At 39.4% G+C, this 19,238-nt stretch overlaps 1 protein-coding gene across 2 annotated transcripts; it reads left to right on the forward strand.

Moving 5' to 3' along the window:
- The first annotated feature begins 149 nt into the window (after positions 1-149).
- samsn1a (SAM domain, SH3 domain and nuclear localisation signals 1a) lies at positions 150-18,952 on the forward strand. 2 transcript variants are annotated; one of them, XM_032507149.1, is made up of 15 exons: positions 150-287; positions 1,766-1,948; positions 2,314-2,360; positions 3,210-3,250; positions 3,552-3,635; positions 4,394-4,488; positions 7,568-7,691; positions 8,492-8,922; positions 13,852-13,932; positions 14,340-14,468; positions 15,324-15,441; positions 15,663-15,820; positions 15,927-16,139; positions 16,591-16,735; positions 18,513-18,952. In XM_032507149.1, the coding sequence occupies exons 1-15, from the start codon at positions 264-266 to the stop codon at positions 18,665-18,667; spliced, it is 2,028 nt and encodes a 675-aa protein (XP_032363040.1). In that variant the 5' UTR covers positions 150-263; the 3' UTR covers positions 18,668-18,952. The 2 variants fall into 2 exon arrangements, with proteins under 2 accessions (XP_032363040.1, XP_032363043.1); XM_032507152.1 differs by having other exon boundaries at positions 155-287; positions 15,669-15,820.
- The last annotated feature ends 286 nt before the right edge of the window (positions 18,953-19,238 follow it).

Here is a 19,238-nt window from a genome sequence, read left to right on the forward strand (position 1 = left end):
AACAAGATTCAAAACAAAGACTCACTCTGTTCCTCCACTAATGGTCGGCCTGTTGTCAAGAATGAGATCTGCTTTGGCTGCTAAAGTATGGTGGTCCATCTATTGGATTAGTGGAGGGATTTTACTGTGGTATTAATCTGAGAAGACAGCAGGCGACCCAGGCTGGGCTCCCGCTGAGCTGTTGTGTCTCTTAGTCTCTGGCTGTCACTCAGTTGCTGTTTCACCTCCATCAGACAACACGAACAGCGGACTCATCAGCCAACATGAACCTTTTCTGCTTCTCGCTGGTAAGAGACACTTTTAATGTCTGCATTTATCTAACAAGCTGTGTGTGAGTATCTGAGCAGAAAGATTACTTTAGCGTTGTAGTACAAATGTGGAATTGGCCACAAGCAATACATTAATTATCTGTAAATCGTGGCATGCTGCGTAAGCCATTAAGTGTGAGAGCAAATGAACAAGGTTGTTATAACAGTGTTTCAACCTCTAGATAACCACACACAATCCTAAAGACCGGCGACTGTAACTCTAGTGAGACTCCTACCGTTGGTAGTTTTGTGGTCAGATCGCCCACTGACTGTTTAACCACTTGAACATCCTTCTGAAACCATGTCTCAAAATCCATACAATACAACAGTACATCCAAAAACTTGTCTGCTTCATTAGTTTTCCCTCAGATTTACCATCCATGTACTACATGAGAAGATTGTGATGTAGTAGTACTAGAAAGAAAGCAGGAAGAAAGAATTGATAAGTGAAGTGACCAGGGTAAACACAAGTGTGTGGTGGCATCACACACACACACAAACACACACAAAAACGCACGCACACACACACACACACACACACACACACACACACACACACACAAACACACACACATTAACATACATACACACACACACACACACACATATACATGCATGTAGTTTGGTTTATGTCATAATTTGGCACAATGTTAAAGACACAATAAGGAGTAAATTATACTGTACAAACATAATTGGGTGAAATAAACACACACATATAAAGAAAAGCTTTATGAAAACTCAAACTAGAAGGATAATGAAATTATACGATTGTATTCAAGTTCACACCCCCAAATTCAACATATTACAGTAAAGGAATAAAGGGAAGGGGTATTGAAGTGTAGAAAGGTACACATATTAAACATTCAGTCAAAAAAGGAAGACAATGCAACCTGCATGGGCCAAGAGATGAGATGTAATCGTACGGACAGGACCAGTTCCTAGAAGGAATCCAAAAAAGCCAAACACATTATAATCCAAACGAAAATCTGTGCTGAGGAATTTCAATCCTCCAGTTTATCCATGGCAAATTTAAAAGAGCTTTGGCGCAGCATTAGCAGCATGTCCCTACATTCATATCAAATCCTCATAACTGTAATTGTGACGCGTTGTGTCTGTACACAACACAACAAATATTTATGTGGGCTATTGCTTGCACTTCTTCAAGTTTTCTCAGGTTTGTGCTCTGGGAACAACCCTTATTTCAAACTTCAAACTGATGTGTGTGCTTTACAGTTGCATGGTATTACCTAACTACCAACATAAAGTGTGTAACCTACATGTATAAATCCTTCTTGGTAGATACCCATTATGTGCGTCATCAAACCAAAGTACGAATCAGGCATAATCCATAAATTTAATCAACCTGAAATTCATTCATAAATCAAACCTGCTGCCAACCTTCAACCGTCTAACAACTGTGTTTCTGTCTGTCTGTGTGTCTGTCCACATGACATCAGGAGGGGTCTATGAACAGCCTGTACGAGGCAGTGCAGAGCTCCAATGATGACTGCCCAACACCGCCCGTCCCAAGCCGCTCCTCCAGCCGCACATGCAGCCGTTCCTGCAGCCGCTCCTGCAGTCCAGCGGTTTTGCTGGATGACAACACAAAATGGGGAGGTTCTGGGAGATCTATTTCTATGGTGAGACAGAAGCATACTATGTGTCGACCCACGTGCATGTCTTCCAGATTGTGAACAGTGGAGCCATGAGAACAAAATTATACTGGGTCATTTTTTAGATGAATTGGGACTCTTGGGCTTTCACCCACCAGATTGTACCTATGAAATAAAGCTGATTATAAAATGATGAACTGAGCCATTTGATAGCTGCTGCTGCTGCTGCTTCTGCCAAAGCCAGACGGTTCAGATTGCACTGCATATTACAATTACACTGAAGAATAATTAATTTGTCAAATCCATTTCAGTATGAAGGGAAATTACATATTTTGCACAGATTATTGAACACTGACTTAACATCTGACTGAAAATGCTTTGTTTTCTTTTAGGAGCTTCCTATGCAGCAGAGGACCAACTCTAATAAAAAGAAAAGAAGGTGAGCTCACCAGAGAGTTAGACACTAATGTGCTTACATGGCACTTGTGGCACAAAGCTCACAGGTAAATCTATTGTCTATTGTGTTCCTTGCTCCTTCACCAGACATGGGATTCTGCTGTAAATAGACAATGAAATTCTATAAAAACATTCTAGTCTTGCAAGGAATTCAGGCATCTCTTTTGTTGGATGTGCGTGTAAACTGCAAAGAAAATCGGCCATGCAGAGGAAAGGGCTTTACCATAGAGTACTAATATAGCTTGAAAGGAAAGGCTCCCTGTTTATTTTCACTGAGGGTTAATACTGTAAATCCTTCCTGCAGCAGAGCAGACGGGCTCTTCAGCAGCGCTCCACTCCTCACCCTTATATTTAGTTCATTTGGTCTGGTCAATACATCGCTGTGTCTTAAGAAGAGGGATTGGCGGGATCGGCTCAAACAAAAACAAAAAAGCTTAACATATTGTTTAGTTTGATTGCTGGTTAATGTTTTTGAGAAGAAGTACCCTGTGGCAACAGAAAGCAGAAGGCAGATTATAGCTTTAGGTTCATTGGACTAAGCGGATTCGAGGCCCACCTAGTCCCCCAGTCCCTTAACACCTTCACTCACCCGGCTTTACTTTGAAAGAAACCTCTGCACATATTCTACTCGTTGTGTGATTTATGTGCCCTATGGTCATCTTCTTTACAGAGTTTATGTCATATTTTGTTGTTGCATTAAATAACTGCACATTGTAAAAAAACATCATATCAATGGGGTTGCTGTCAAACTAAAGAGCTAGAACAAATCTTTAAACACTAACTAGAAGGCAACTGTGTAACATTATACGTCTTTGTTAATTTTTACTTTCAGGACACATATATCCAAATCTGCACCAGATAACGAAAAACTGGGTGAGTACAAACAATTTCCTTTGTGTTTTGTTATTGCTGGATGGATTGTAAGACTTGCATTGTGTTCATTTGTGTTTAGGGGAAATAAACATAATAGCCGAAAAATACATTCACCTGTATCATGAACTTAAAGGAAAACTACATTAAAATAATTACCTTTTTTAAACTGCTGAAACAATACTGTTGTCTAATCTACAAGGCTGCCTGTCCGAAAACAATTTCATTCAGAGTCTCTGTGGCCTACCCCCTCCCCCAATCTTTCACTTAATTTTTTTTTGTGATTTGTCTCCCTACACAACAGATAACCCCGGCTGTAATATTGCAATCTGGCAGCCCGCCAAAAGCCAAGAAGATTTAGTCCACATCACCAACAATCACAATGAAGGTAAATAAAAATATAAATAGGTTTGCATAATCTATATGCCAATGTTCCTTTGAATTTGGGTTTACCAAACAATCAGATACCAAATGCATACCCCAAACTATATAAACTATATTTAATTTAAGTATTTAATAATGTATTTAATGATCTCATGTTTAATATTTTAATAATATTACACATGCCTGCAATACATGACGCATAACCCAAAGCAGTGGTAGGCCTTTTCTATAGCTTCTGGGATTGTGTAGAAGAAATTCTCAAGGTACACACATGGTACAACAAATCACACTGATAATTAACAGTGGAGTTTTAAATGATAGGTTCAAAAACTGTCTGAGGAAACACACAGAGAGAATTGTATGAAGATGTCCAGTTGATTTTATTAACTCAGACTGCTAAAGTGTTACACTTATTTCAGGTAAACTCTGGAATACATTTGTACACAACAAGGAATGTGGATTGTGTTCACCATCACTTCCATTGGAACCACATTAGCAAGGGATCTTAATGTACAGTATGAAAGAAAGCATGATTACAGCAAGCCTAACGTGTTTCAGTGTCCAGAAGGTCAACTGACTATTGTTCTAGGACAGACTTAAAACAATTTAAAAATATCCTCTAATCCTGAGGAGTAGCTGAAATACATTGATACATCAGCTTCCTGTGTAACCTCTTGTTGGGAGATATGGTTTTTCTTGTGGTTTTCCAATGTTTCACTAACCTGTAATATGTATATAGCGTAATAATTTGTGTCACCCTAGAGATGAGGAAGACTAAACACAGAACAGAAACCAAAGAAGGGAAAGGAGCCCATCATTCTGGCACAAAGAAAAAAGAGAAACTGCCTTCAAGCCAGGTAAAATGAAAAACTTCACTGCAGTCTTGTCATTTATTGATAATTTATTATTGATGATAACACTGTTATGTTACATTTAAACAGAAATAATACAATAATTAATAAGACAGCACTAAATTAAATCCTTGTCTATCACAGCTTGATGCATTTGTGTCATAATGAAGTTTTAGCAGCAGTAAAATAAACAAGTTACTGCACCAGCGAACATGAACATGTTCGCTGGTGCAGTCTCATGGTCACACATGGCACACCATGTCATTTTGTGTCAACTTAGGAGTTTCAAGCTGCCCCCTGCTTGTGACATCCAGACTCTGGTGGCCTAAATGGCACAATAATTTAACATGAATGCTGATTGGGTTTTACTCAAAGAGGTTTTAATACAGTGCAGATGGTCAGAGGGTTCTACCCTCTGTGTAATCGCTGGTCCACATGGCAGAGAAAGATGTTCAAACGACAACAGGAGGACTTTGTGTGTGTGTGTGTGTGTGCGTGTGCTTGTGTGTGTTTTTTTGTGTATGTCTGAGTATGTTTTGGGTGGGAAGGGTTTAGAGGCTACATGCCTGACTAAAGCCAATCATAGTGAGAAGCAAACAAAACAGAGCAGCTCCTATCACAATGTTTGCTGCTGAAGGGACCAGTGACCCAAATGGGATTTGGTAGTGTATTTTGTGTTTACCCTTTTTAGAAATGGCCACCAAAAATGTGTATATCAGCATGCTAACATCCTCAAATGAAAATGCTAACATGCTGGTGTAGGCCGGTATAGTGTTTACCAAGTTCACCATTTTAATTCAACATGTTAGCATGATAACGTTTACCAATTGTCACAAACTACAGCTCATGCTGATGGGATTGTTTTAATTGTTTAGCAGGAATTTGGTCATGAACCAAAGTAGGCTACTGGAAAATAAAGGTTTGGACCTGATGATGACGCCAGATGAAAGTGAAGGACTCACCGGAGTTGTTCAAACAATCCTGTGGGGAATGTGAATTGCTGTACCAAATTTCATGGCACTCCATCCAATAGTTGTTTAGATATACTAGAACACAAAAATGTCATTCTGTGGGGACCATGGATGTACAGTATGTACAAAATTTGATGGAAATTTAATTTCAACCTGGACCAAATGGTAGACAGACACACTATAAAGGCACATCTCGCAAGCCATGCCACTAGCATGGCTAACAACTGAGCTTTGCTACATCAAAGTGGGGAGCTAATTCTTTTTCAATTCAATTCAATTCAATTTTATTTATAGTATCAATTCATAACAAGAGTTATCTCAAGACACTATACAGATAGACCACACTCCAGAATTTACAAGGACCCAACAGTTCTAGTAGTCTCCTCCAGAGCAAGCAACAGTGCGACAGTGGCGAGGAAAAACTTCTTTTTAGGCAGAAACCTCGGTCAGACCCTGGCTCTTGGTAGGCGGTGTCTGACGGGCCGGTTGGGGTTAGAATGAAGAGTGGCAATAACAAAAATAGAAAAAATTAGTAGTTTGTAGCAGTTCTTTGTAGTAGTTCGTGGCATAGCAGGACGCTGTGCGGCATTACAAGGCACAGCAGGACGTAGCAGGACGTAGCAGGGCACTGCAGTGTAGCAGTTGAACCTGGCATCACAGAACATGGAGCGGGACCATGGCGACAGCTGCTCTGATCCAAGGGAACATGCTGGGGAAAAAAGAACATAAGGACTCCGGGGAATGACTCCCCAGAGCTAGTTAGTAACAAGCATTTCTGGGACATGGATGCACATAATGAAAGATGGAAGATAGAGGAGAGAGGAGCTCAGGTATCAAAATAAGTCCCCAGCTGTCTAAAACTATTACAGCAAAACCAAGAGAGACGAGGTAAAGAGAGCTCCAGCCCGGCTGGACTAGAACTCTCCCCAACCGGATCGGCTGTATGCCAAGTCTCCCTTTAGTTCTATATATTCTTGATTATATGATAGATAAATCTGAAACTATGTGACTAACTACTACTCCCTAACATATTCGATTCTATGCCTAACTAGTGTTCAAAATAAGTCCCCAGCTGTCAAAACTATTATTACAACAAAACCGAGAGAGACAAGGTAAAGAGAGCTCCAGCCCGGTCGGGCTAAACTCTCCCCACCGGATCGGGCTGTATGCCAGTCTCCCTTTAGTTCTATTATATTCTTGATTATATGATAGATAATCTGAAACTATGTGACTAACTACTACTCCCTAACAATATTCGATTCTTTGCCCTAACTATAAGCTTTATCAAAAGGAGTCTTACCTACTCTTAAATGTGAGACGGTGTCCCTCCCGGACCCAAACTGGAACCTGGTTCCACAGGAGGGAGCCTGATAGCTGAACCTCTTGGCTCCCGTTCTACTTTTAGAGATTCTAGGAACCACCAGTAACCCTGCATTCTGGGAGCGTAGTGCTCCCAGAATGTACTATAGCTCTTTAAGATAAGAGGAGCCTGACCATGAAGAGCTTTGTAGGTGAGAAGAAGGATTTTAAATTCTATTCTAAATTTTACAGGAAGCCAATGCAGAGAAGCTAAAACGGAGAAACGTGATCTCTTTTCCTGGTTCCCGTCAGAACACGTGCCGCAGCATTCTGGATCAGCTGTAGAGTCTTTATGATTTTTTTCGAGCAGCCTGATAACAAAGAATTGCAGTAATCCAACCTAAAGTAACAAATGCATGGACTAGTTTTTCTGCATCATTTTTAGACGATATTCCTGATTTTTGCAATATTACGTAGGTGAAAAAAGGCGACCTGAAATTTGCTTTAAGTGGGTTAAGGACATGTCCTGATCAAAGATACTCCAAGATTCTTCACAGTGGTGCTGGAGGCCAGGTGATGCCATCCAAGTAACATATCTTTGGATAATGCGTCACGGAGGTGTTGGGTCCGAGAGCAATAACTTCAGTTTTATCTAAGTTAACATTAGAAAATTACAGGTCATCCAGGTTTTAATATCGTGAAGGCTATTGCCATAAAGGGTCATTTATGTTCTATTTAGCATTTAGAAGAGGTGTCATATTTTCCAGATTTAGAAATTTAAATATTTATATGTGTTGCATGTTGCATCTTTCCAGAGTGCCCATGTCAATGGCGTGGTGACAGAATTTAAACCTGCTGTCAAAAGAAACCAAAAGACTGGAAAGAAACCAGGTGGAAAGAGTGGGAAAGAGGGGTCAAAGAAGAGTCACAACTTCACAGGTGAGACAACTTTCTACAACAACAGTGAGATAAGGATACTGTTTCCCTACTCTATAAACTGTCCTTTCTGACCTCTCCAGCGTCTGTATGACTCAATGCCCAAGCTGTGACTAAACTATACTCGTGCTTACAGTATTGGATTAGGCCCACGCAGCATTTGTAAAACTGTAGCAACTCTAAATCACAACTTGTGTGCTCTGAAGATTTCTGAATAATACTTCTGCTTTTAAGTGTTGCATTCCCTTCAGTGTATGTGTCTGTAGTTTCCCTACAGTATAGGTACACAAAAGACAGTTTTATAGCAAACCAAGCATTGGTTTAAACTACACATTTGGATTACCAAGGCAAAGGACACACCACAGGCACTCTGATTAGTCTGTTTGGCTATCGTCATATCCCTTTTTGCTTTCTTTCCAGTGCTGCCTCAATGTGTAAAGTGTTACAGTGTCATTCATCTAGCAAAGTATTTTCCAGGGAAGAAAATCTCTTCACTGTCTTCACTGTCTTTATTGTTAATTGCTTGTGAATGTGAATGTTTGAAGAGAGACTAAGCAGTATTTCTTTGTGGATATTTGTACATCTGCCAAGTAGTTTTGTGGTGGTGTTAAGACACTCAGTGGGTAGTACAAATGCAGAACTATAAATTGCATTGCTGTAATGAACAACATGACGCAGAAGTCTTACTCCAGTTTAAATATCAACATCACTGACATTACACCAGTCTCAGAAAGTTGTCAAATGTCCGTTTTTAACATATTACTGTATATTAAATGCATGTTTTCTTCTGTCACCTCTCTCAGTGCACTCCCCACCATGCACAATGAGCCCACCCTTGGGACCCCACTATCTTGACATGCCATACATGTCGGACAGGAGGCCCTATCTAGGTAAGTCCTCCACTCTACCCGCTCAGGAGAACGCAACCCCGGGACGCTGCATGGACATGGTCACCCTCCCTGGCGGAGCAACGCCAACCCACACCTACCAACAGCGCTGGAGCAACCCAGGTGACAGCAGTCCTGCTTGGGGCACCATCCAACACACCTGCCGCAGGCCACTCACAGAGTATCGGCTGTACTCCCATGACTTCACCATGTCTCCTGCAAGGGAGTGGGAAGGAAGTCAACAGCAGGAAACGGCCCAGGATGACAGCGTGAAACGGGACTGCAAACCCCAGATTCCCCCAAAGGTGCCAAGATCCCTTACAGATGTGGATCTATCAGAACCAAATGTAAGTTTCTGCTGGTTGTTATCTGTTTTAAAAAAAAAACAGTACTTAGTCCTTCTAAGAGATCTAAACATACTTTGAGTCTGATGCTAAAGCTTTTATTATGCACACACTTCAGAACTGCTTATGCTGCACTGTTGCCCCACATGTTGATACAGTGTGCTTGAATGGGTCTCTTAAAGATGCTGAAAGGCACCAGAATATTAAACAGAGATTCCTATGGCTTTTTGATTAAACAGCAGGTCTAGAGAGAGAACTCCCACAGAGAAATGGATACAGTCCGTATTCAGAAATGGTTCCGTTGAACAAGCCGTCAAGACTTTTGTACAATTGGTCACAACTATATTATATATAGGTAGGAAATGCAACTACAGTGCCGTTAAAATCATTCCCTGACTGCAATGACGGCGCAGAGACTCCGAGAGGGCAGATGCGACATAACCGGGAAAGCTGACTAATTAGCAGACTGGGCTTTTTCGGGAGACAGCATAAAGAAAGACTCTAAAATGGAGCCTTTCAGACCGACGGTAAATACATGTATACTCAGATGGACAGTGTTGGGAAATATGTATTTTTTGAACAATAAAGAATGGAAACATGTTCTAGTAAAAACCCAAAATACAAGTATGAACCTGAAAGTGATCACAATGTGGGACCTTTAAACCCCACAGACCCAGTGGCAGGTCCTTGCTATTAGGGGATTTGAAGGACAAATGTGGGATTCAGTTGGTAATACATTGCTAGATTAATCTTAGACTCCCACTGGGATTCTTTCAGTCAGTTACTGTTTAATACAGCAGGATCAATAGCCACGCAGTATAAATACTACACAATAGTGCAGATTGACCTTAAAGGTCAATGCCTTTGCGTGCACTTGAGATCTCTCAAAACACAAGACCTCTGTTGATTCTCAGTGAGCACGTGCAGTGTCCACCCTGTGTGACACAAAGCAGTTAAAGCTTAACATGAGTTGTGGAGAAAATAGTCTAAGATGAAAAGGATGATCTGGTGTAGAGATTACAAAATCCCTATGGATCTATAGTGTCATTGTTTTTTCAGGGTAAACTGTCATTTAATTTGCCATGAAGCCTCTTATGAGTAAAAGAGATGGTGTAGAGATTTCTCTTGTACTCCCTTTCTGCTGACCTTAATGCTCTCTACAAATTCATTTTCTCTGCTCACACATGTACCTTTTGGCCAGTTTCATATGGTCGATCAAATGTCCAATGACATGTTTTAATACTATGAGATTCTAAACATACTTTGCCATACTTTTACAACTTATATTATAATGCACATACACCGCAAATATGATTCTGCACTTTAGAAAATCCAAATTCAATCAAGTTCTGGTTAAAATCTAACTAGAAATCCTCCCTGGCAGTGTTTTAAAATATTTCAACAAAGATCAGGTGACTTTTTTAAATGGTAGATATCTCATTTTGAACTATGCAGATGAACAACTCCCTCTCCAGGGAGTCCAGAGCCTCAGAGGTAATATATTAGAAGGGTTAATCTGGAACAACAGGAGTTTATGGTTGATTGCAAACTGTTGGATTAGGCAATGGTTTTGTCAATCCAATTCAGTTTTCTTCAACTGACAGATTGAAATCCCCCAACAATGTAAACACAGTGGCAAATCCCCACACAGTAACACCAGAGGAATGACTGACAGTAATGTAGGATCCTGTGGAGTAACCAACTGCCTCACACTCTACGGGGACTGGAGGCCATGTTTTGTAATGGGGTTACAAATGGTCATTTAGTGATGTTCAACCCTTGTCTAAAAACCAAAATCCACTGTAGACACATCTCATTTTACTGTCTTGGTTTTTCTAAGACATACCATGAAATATATTCAATTTTATGTTGAGAACAGAGATCAACCGGAAAGCGTTTCGTCACAATTGTTTTACCGGTTTCAGCTGTTCCTCTGTCATACATCAGCACTTCCTCAAAAGTATTTACCACACGTTAGGAAATGACTGCATGGAATAATTACTCCAGAGTCATTTACCATAACCAAGTTCCCTATTGCTATTAAAAGGACAATTTGAGGTATATCCAACTTTTTCTTTTTACATTTTTATGTTCCATTTTTCCATTTTATCTATGAAATAAAAGCAGCTTTTTCCCTGGAAAATATAGTAGAATAACTATTGCTAGTTTGTTCATGTCCATGCCGCCTAACATATTATCATTCACACCAGTGTTTTTTTGATTGAGCTATGCTTGGTGACACTACAGCCCAACTCTGAGCAGATCAACCTCGCTGATGCAGCACAGTAGCAGATATGACACACAACTACTTCAATTATAAAACCTAAATGCAACCGTTCCTGGAAGTGGTTTTTAATGTTTTTGTTGAGCGGGCCACAAAATGCAAACTCAAGCACTTGTACTTTTCCCTATCAAAGCGATTCTGCTAGAAGAGACACAGTGTCAATTGCCTCACATCCTGTGTGTTGTAAGGAAGTGAGCCAGCCAGCCCATCGGGCAGACAGCCTTAGTGTTAGTTAACACTTCACTGCCAAGAGAGTGGGTTAAAGACAAGAGAAAAGCAAGGACCGAGATCTGACAATAACCTTAAAACAGGAGAAAATGTTACAGAGGACAGCCTCCAATGTGTCAGACAAAGCAAAGAGCACCAAGCCGAAGGTAGGTGAAAATCGTAACAAATTATGAGTATAGTAGGAGGTAAGATATTACATTTATTGGCAAGCACAGATATCAAAGCGTCCCTTCTGACACGGTCAATGTAAAATTGACCAAGGTTCTCAAAAAAAAGACAGCTACAAACTTTGTGGCTGAATGTATCTAAAAATATTGATTGAACACTAAAAGACTATACATAACGTAATGTTTTGTCTACATAGTGAAGTGTGCTTTTCACATAAATTCTCAATGAAAACAGACAAAAAAATGTCAATAAAATACAAAAAACACTATGACACAAAAAAAAACTAAAGAAGAAAATCTTCAATTCTGCTGCTGTATTTGTAGATTCTATAAATACACATCAGACGAGGGCTGTCTAGCAGTATGGAGCTCGTATTTAACAGGGATTTCCAGGGATTACTCATTTATATAATTATTTTGGAGATAATGGGGAGTCAGGAGAGATTACAATGACTATTAGTTTGATGAAAAATTGAAAAAAGAAGGAAATAATTAAAACTGAGCCGAGTAAAGCAACTGAGTCTTGTTTCCAGTGTTGTAAATGTAACTTATGTAATTTATGTATGTATTTCTCTACTCCTTTTAAATACTGACCTGTTTGCCAGTGCAGCTGCACAGAGAAAATAGTGTCTCTGCTGCCACATGACCTGCAACATGATTTAATAGGCCAACATGACCACAAATGTACTGTATATTTTTTAAACTCACATTTCAAAACAATCTTGGAACAGACTGAATAATGGCTGCCTGCATATACATTACATACACTGGATGTGCCTTCCATTTGCTTTTACACTGTTATCTTGAATTAGTTGACTTACCTAGAAATTTGGTGGAAACCTGTTGCCTTAAACCCTCAAAGTTTGTACACAAGGGTGCAACTGAACAGGTTCAATTGTATTAACACAAAGCAGGAAGTTGAAGCAGTAGACAAAAAGTTAACATTAGTAGTCATTACTAAAAATCATTAGTAAACATAAATTATTTTTTTCTGGAGTTGTGTTGTTGAAGTAACAATAATTGTGAGAACAAAGTAATAAAATAAGCATCCAAAGAAGCATTACAGATATTGGGCTACTTATCAATTCTTGGGAAATAATTTATTAATGTTGTTTTTTCCTTGGTGTCAGCATGAGGTTTAGAATAACACATTCACACATTTATACTACAGACATACAGAAAGAAAGATAGTAATCAGCAAAACAGAAACATTTTCAATGGACTGTGTTACATGGGTAGATTAACTCCAAATGTGGCAATGTGTCTCAATTTATTTTCACATAACCCAGGTTTCGATCATGGTGCAACAATAAATATAGCTAGATATGAACCCTAAATCAACCATACAAAACTAAAACCCAGATGACATAAATACATACTCCAAACATTAACAGAACATTATAAAAACACACTTTAACTAGGACAGAAACTGTTTAGAACATAACTTTTTTTTTTTTTTTTCCCGTGAGCCTTTGCATCACTTCAGCGCAGAACATACACAGAAACTTAACATCTTTAGTTATGTTTACCTAACATGATCTGTGTACTGCAAACTAAAGCTGATTATTACAAACAACAAAGGTGATGTAGTGATGAATATGATTCTTGAAAAACATGAAAGAATAAGTAGTGACCACTAAATATTTAATTACAACAGAATCTGGGTTTACAGTGTTTAAGCAAAACCATTTGAACACTTTATGTAATTGGACTGTATTTATAAAGCGCTTTTCTAGTCTTAACGACTACTCAAAGCGCTTTCACATAGTACAGGAACCGTTCACCCTTCACACACTGTGGCTGAGGCTGCCGTACAAGGTGCCACCTGCTCATCAGATAAACACTCACACATAAATACACTCCGATGGCGCAGCAACGGGGGAAATTGAGGGTTCAGTGTCTTGCCCAAGGACGCTTCAACGTGGGACTGCAGGGCCAGAACCACCGACCTTCCAGTTAGCAGGCAACCGCTCAACCACTGAACCACAGCCACTCACTTTAGCTTTTCTAAATAGACAGTACAGTAAAAACAGACAGTTGAATCCACTGGAAAGTCATGTTTGGTCAGTAAAATCCACCCGGGTCACAAAGTGAATGCAGCAGGTATTTACTGTAAGGACTTCTGAGCCTTGGGACAGCTTCAATAAGGACTCAAAAGAGCAGTGACATGATGTTATGTAATGCTGTTAAAACTTGCTACACAAACATGCCAGTTGTCTTTTTGACACCCTTTGCTTTTAATGCTCCCCACAGCGGTCCACCAGCTTTGGCAGGTTTGAGGGTCTCAGACATCACTCTTCACAAGCCAAACCAGAGGAAAACGGAACAACCGAGGTTTGTAGATTTGTTTTTACTTCATTTGTATGTGCGTAATGGCAAACCATGTCATATGATAGCAACAATTATAGTCGTTAATTGTTGGTAACATACCAATAATTGGTCATGTACATTCATTGAATAGAGACTTTCGCATTACGGACTTTCCCCTTTTGCACAAATATGTTCAGCCAAAGTGCTCTTAGGTGTTTTGTATTAAACAATACTGGGAAACACCCTTTACTGCACAGGAAGTGACGCATTTTACTCTACGTTAATGGAGCAGAGATACAAATTGTATCAATAAAAAATAAAAATAAAAAAGAGATACAAGTTGTTTGGACAAAAAAGTAGTAAAAATATAAAGAGCCAAGTGTTTAAATATCTAAGTACTACTATTTAGTTAACCAACTCTCTTTACACAGCTTCCAGAAGAATGTGATATTTTGGACCCAAACAAATCAGCTGGAATTGGGAAGAAGATGAAGGCAATTTCTCTGACCATGCGCAGAAAAATGGGCAAAAAACATGCCAAATCTTTTTCTGAGGAGGCAGTAAGTCACTGAAATATATTCACACACACGCACACACACACACACACAAACACACACACACACACACACACACACACACACACACCACACACACACACACCCAACACCTTCAAAAACAAAACAAAACACACACACACACACCACACACCACACACACACACACACACACACACAAACACACGTAAAGCCCATCTAGTGACTGGCATTGGAAATTACTTAGCATAAGCCATTCATGTTGTGATGCTGTACATGGGGGATTGTTGCGAAATTACTATGTCTAAGCATCTGTCCCAAACAAACATTAAATGAAAAAGACACACTCACACATACACGCATACATGAATGCACACACAACACACACAACACACACACACACACACACACACACACACACACACATACACATACACACACACACAAAACAACCTTGACAGCTGTCACATCCAGTAAAAGTCCAAACTCGCCGGTAATGGGCCTCAGTTACAGCAAGCCTTTGCTGTTTTTCTCAAGCGTCTTATTGCTTTCATCCCTTACAAACCCACATCCTCAAACATGACGCTGTTGTTGCCGATAATTAAATGACAAACTTTGATCTGAAAGTGTCGTCTTGCAGTTTTGTGTTTGACTGTTACACCGTTGAGAGATAAGACAAGTTTCTCTATAACTTTCACAATGTCGGTTTTAGTTTCCTTGTTGTTTTTCACTTTATTGAAGATCTACTTGATCAGTTAACTTGAGATTGCACACTTTTGTTCATTTCCTCTATAATCAATTAAGAATCATGTGAATGACTGTATTCCATGACATGTCTCACAATTTAAAAAAAAATGGTGTATCTTTATTTTCCCTTCACAGGGTGATGACACAGATAAAGACCCAGAGGCAGAGACAGAGAGTGGCCCACCAGCTGAGAAAAACTCTGCAAAGACAAGCAACTCCTTAGAGAGTCTTTACAGCGGCCAGAGCTCCTCTAGTAAGAATCTGCACATACTGCGTACACTGCAAGTCCGGACCAAATAGTTATGGTTGTTATGGTCCACAGAGTGAATGCACAAGTGTGTTTAAATGATTCCACAATCAAAAGACTTTAAAAGTCAGCTGATCAATGTGAATTATCCAGTACACGGTAATATTCTTAGACAACTCCTACTGCGTAATCATATCACATTGTGTTGTGTTGTGTTGTGTTTGTGGGTTCAGGTGGTGTGACCAGTGAGTCCAACGGTTCTAGTCAGAGAGACAGTCTGAGGCTGGAGGAGGACGGCTCTTATCAGGGACAGTTCTGTGGCAGAGCTCGCGTCCACACAGACTTCGTTCCCAGCCCGTACGACACAGACTCCCTCAAACTCAAGGTGAGACACAACACTGTTTGTGCATTGACAATCCCCTGATGTCAGTTATTATCTTAACAGATAAAGATTGTCATGATTCTCTACATTCACCATAATTTTTTCCAAGGTCGGTGACATCATCAACGTCATCAGTAAGCCTCCAATGGGAATCTGGACAGGCATGCTTAACAACAAAGTGGGCAACTTTAAGTTCATATATGTGGACGTTTTGGTGGAGAAAGAGGAAAAAGAGGAAGCTCCCAAGATCAGACAACAGAAGCTGTGCAAAAGACCTCGGCCTAAAACGTTGCTGGAGTTACTGGAGCGACTGAATCTCGAGGTGAGGACACCATCCCTCACTTGTTTTAGTCTGGTCACAAATGAGAGGGTCATCAGAAAGTTACAACCAATAAGGAAGTAGTTAAAAGAGTTACCTCATCTGTGCGAGATAGGCCTCAAAACGCCTCTAATGCTGTTGACCTAATTTGACACAAATTCATCCTGTTAAAGTTTTACTTTACCATGAAATGTTACAATATTTTTATAACTCAACCTCAAAGATGTGTATGGATAAAATATACATTACATGACAGGATCAAGTCTCTGTGGTCTCCCATGAGAAACTAGTACCATAGCTTTGCAAATACATTGCACCACACATGATCTGAAACTCGATGCATAGAAAGAGACTTAAGAGATGAAAGGTGAATGTGTACATCAGTGTTTATTTTCTATTTTACTCAAATACACTGTGTAGGTTAATGGTAATGAAGACACCTCTGTTGTTGCAGGAGTATGCCTCTGCCTTGCTGCTAAATGGCTACCAGACGGTGGAGGACCTGTTACACCTGCAGGAGAAACACCTGATAGAGCTGAACGTCAAAGACCCCGAGCACAGACGCAAGCTGCTTGCTGCTGCTGACTACCGCTACACAGGTGAGCAACAAACCAAGCAATGACTATCCCTTGTATTAGCAATTACCCACAATTCATTTTACAGATCAATCATAACTGCGTAATTAGAAGCAACAAGGTCAACTAAAAAAACTGCTAAAAGTGTATTTGATTTTCAGTAAGATGATCCCTCTGAGACAATAAACTGAGATCTGAAAGTGAAGGCTCTCTATTATTCTTAGGTGTCTTCGTGTTTTCAGATTATGATATCATAGGGCTCATTGTACATATTGCTTTTTTTCCATAGCAGACATTTTACAAGTTCTGTCACAGACTGGCTCAATGAATGTTACTTAAAACTTAATTGATAAACTAAAGTGAACACAAAACAAATGTAGTGGGTAGATCACCAATGTCAGCGATGAAAGAAGTGCATGCACGTGTGTCGTGTGCTGTGTTGAAGGTGAACACACGGCCTGCAGCGTCACAAAGTAAACTCCCAATGGTCTGTCGTCACAAACTCCCGACTAATAAATAGACAGAGCTGTAATGATCAAATACGTGCCAGTCAAAGTAGCATATATCCAGGTTCCTTTTAAACCAAAGGCCCATTTGCCAATCAAATCATAGCAAGACGCACATACAAAGAGGTAACCTAGCTACATCAACAAAGCTCACACAAACAAAACCAAGCAAAGCATGCACTAACTACCATGGCTGCTTGGCCAAGCTGCTAGGGTGCAGACACAGCACTCAAGGTAACTCAACAAACAGATCCAATCAGAAATGAGCATTCAACAAAGCCTTGTGACAAGAGTAATTTACCAAACGCTTTAGTGACTTTTGTGACACATAAACAGCAAGAGATGCCAAAGTAAAGATATTTATATATAAATATATATATGTATGTGTATATATAACTTTAAATTTAACATAAATATAGAAAAATGTGAGTGGTTCGTCAACTTGGTTTATAATATTATTATTTGCGATTTCATTGGTACTGCAGAATAACAAGATTTGTCTGTGAAAGTCTGTGTATTTTTCTGCCACACAGTAGAGAAATACAAAGAAGCTTATCAGTGATTTCCTGTTACTCAGATTGAAAGTGCCTAATGGGGCAGAAGGTGTTCCTGTAATCTGATGTCTTGAAGCAGAAGGCTGCTAAGCGCTGTGTGAATGAAAACAAAACTACTTTCCAGTATGAAAAAGGGACAACAACTACTTGCTAGTTATGTTCAGTCTGCCCGTGTTTTTTCAGTTTGCAGTTGCAGACAAGGCAAATTAAAGGTCATTGTAATTTTTTCTGTTTGGATGACAGCGTGACTAAACAGATGGCACCGGCTGCACTGTGACCCTGCCAAGTTGGTGACTTACATGCCAGTAATTAAATCAAGCTGACCTCCATTAGGTTAGTAGTCTGGCAACATGGACAGGATGATTATTAGCTTCCATTAATTAAGTAGAAATATAAAAAAAAATATATTGAGAGAGTGGAAACTAAAAGTCAAGGAGGACATTTGAGGTATATGTAAAAGAGGAAGACATGTTTTCTGCTTCTGCTTGCTGAGTCACACTGCATAAGTTATTTCAATATTTGGGTTATTTGGCCACACAGCATGCCAACAACAGCCTGGTTTCAGTAACTTTAGCAATAATAACCTTTAATCTTGAAACAAATGTACAGTGCTATTATAGAAATAATTTGATGTCAAAGAGCCTTACACATTTAAGTATGTTACTTTCCACTGACTAAAGCACTTTGCACATATTTTTCTATTTTTCTACTTTTCTAATGCCATTTGGTTTGTGGTCGCAGGTGATGATGTCAGGGATGCGGAGGAGCACAGATCTTCCCACAGTCTAAAGGAAGAAGACAGCGACTGTCCCAGAGACTCAGGTTGCTTCATCCCATCTGAATGTTCAGACAGCAAGGAGGACGCAGAGCAGCTGACAGACACTGTGCACTCTTAGTGTCATTACTTTTTAGATAGATACTTTGAAAATTGGAATTCAGTGTTATATTGAATATAATTCGGTATTATCACGGTTTCAACAATTATTGCCCAATTTTCTCAAAATGTCACATTAATATATTTTATTACAACAAGACAAAAGCTAGCCTAATGTATACGTTTTTTCAAAGTGTGATAGGAAGAACAAACAGCCAATATTCTATCTTATCCATGTGTCACTTTATCAAGATAATACTCAAGTTGTAAATGTTGATTTCCGGAGCTTTCTTTATTTTATGTTGTTGAAAAAGTGATGTTTCATTGATTAAATGTCACTTGTATTTATTCAGTGTTTTTTCTCTGCATATAAAGCCTTTATTTATCACATCTGCATCATTTTGAATCTCAATCTCAATTCAACATTCAATGTAATCTTTTCTTTCTTTCTATGAATAAAGGAATGTTGGTGAAGGGATGTTTTTGAAATGTAGTGTCTGAGTTTAAACAATGCTTATTCAAATATTGCCTGTAATGTATACTGTACAGAAAAAAACGTGTTATTTTCTGAACGTGTGTGTGTGTGTGTGTGT

Source organism: Etheostoma spectabile, chromosome 3, assembly GCF_008692095.1.
Source record: "Etheostoma spectabile isolate EspeVRDwgs_2016 chromosome 3, UIUC_Espe_1.0, whole genome shotgun sequence".
In the NCBI taxonomy this organism is placed as follows: Eukaryota; Metazoa; Chordata; class Actinopteri; order Perciformes; family Percidae; genus Etheostoma; species Etheostoma spectabile.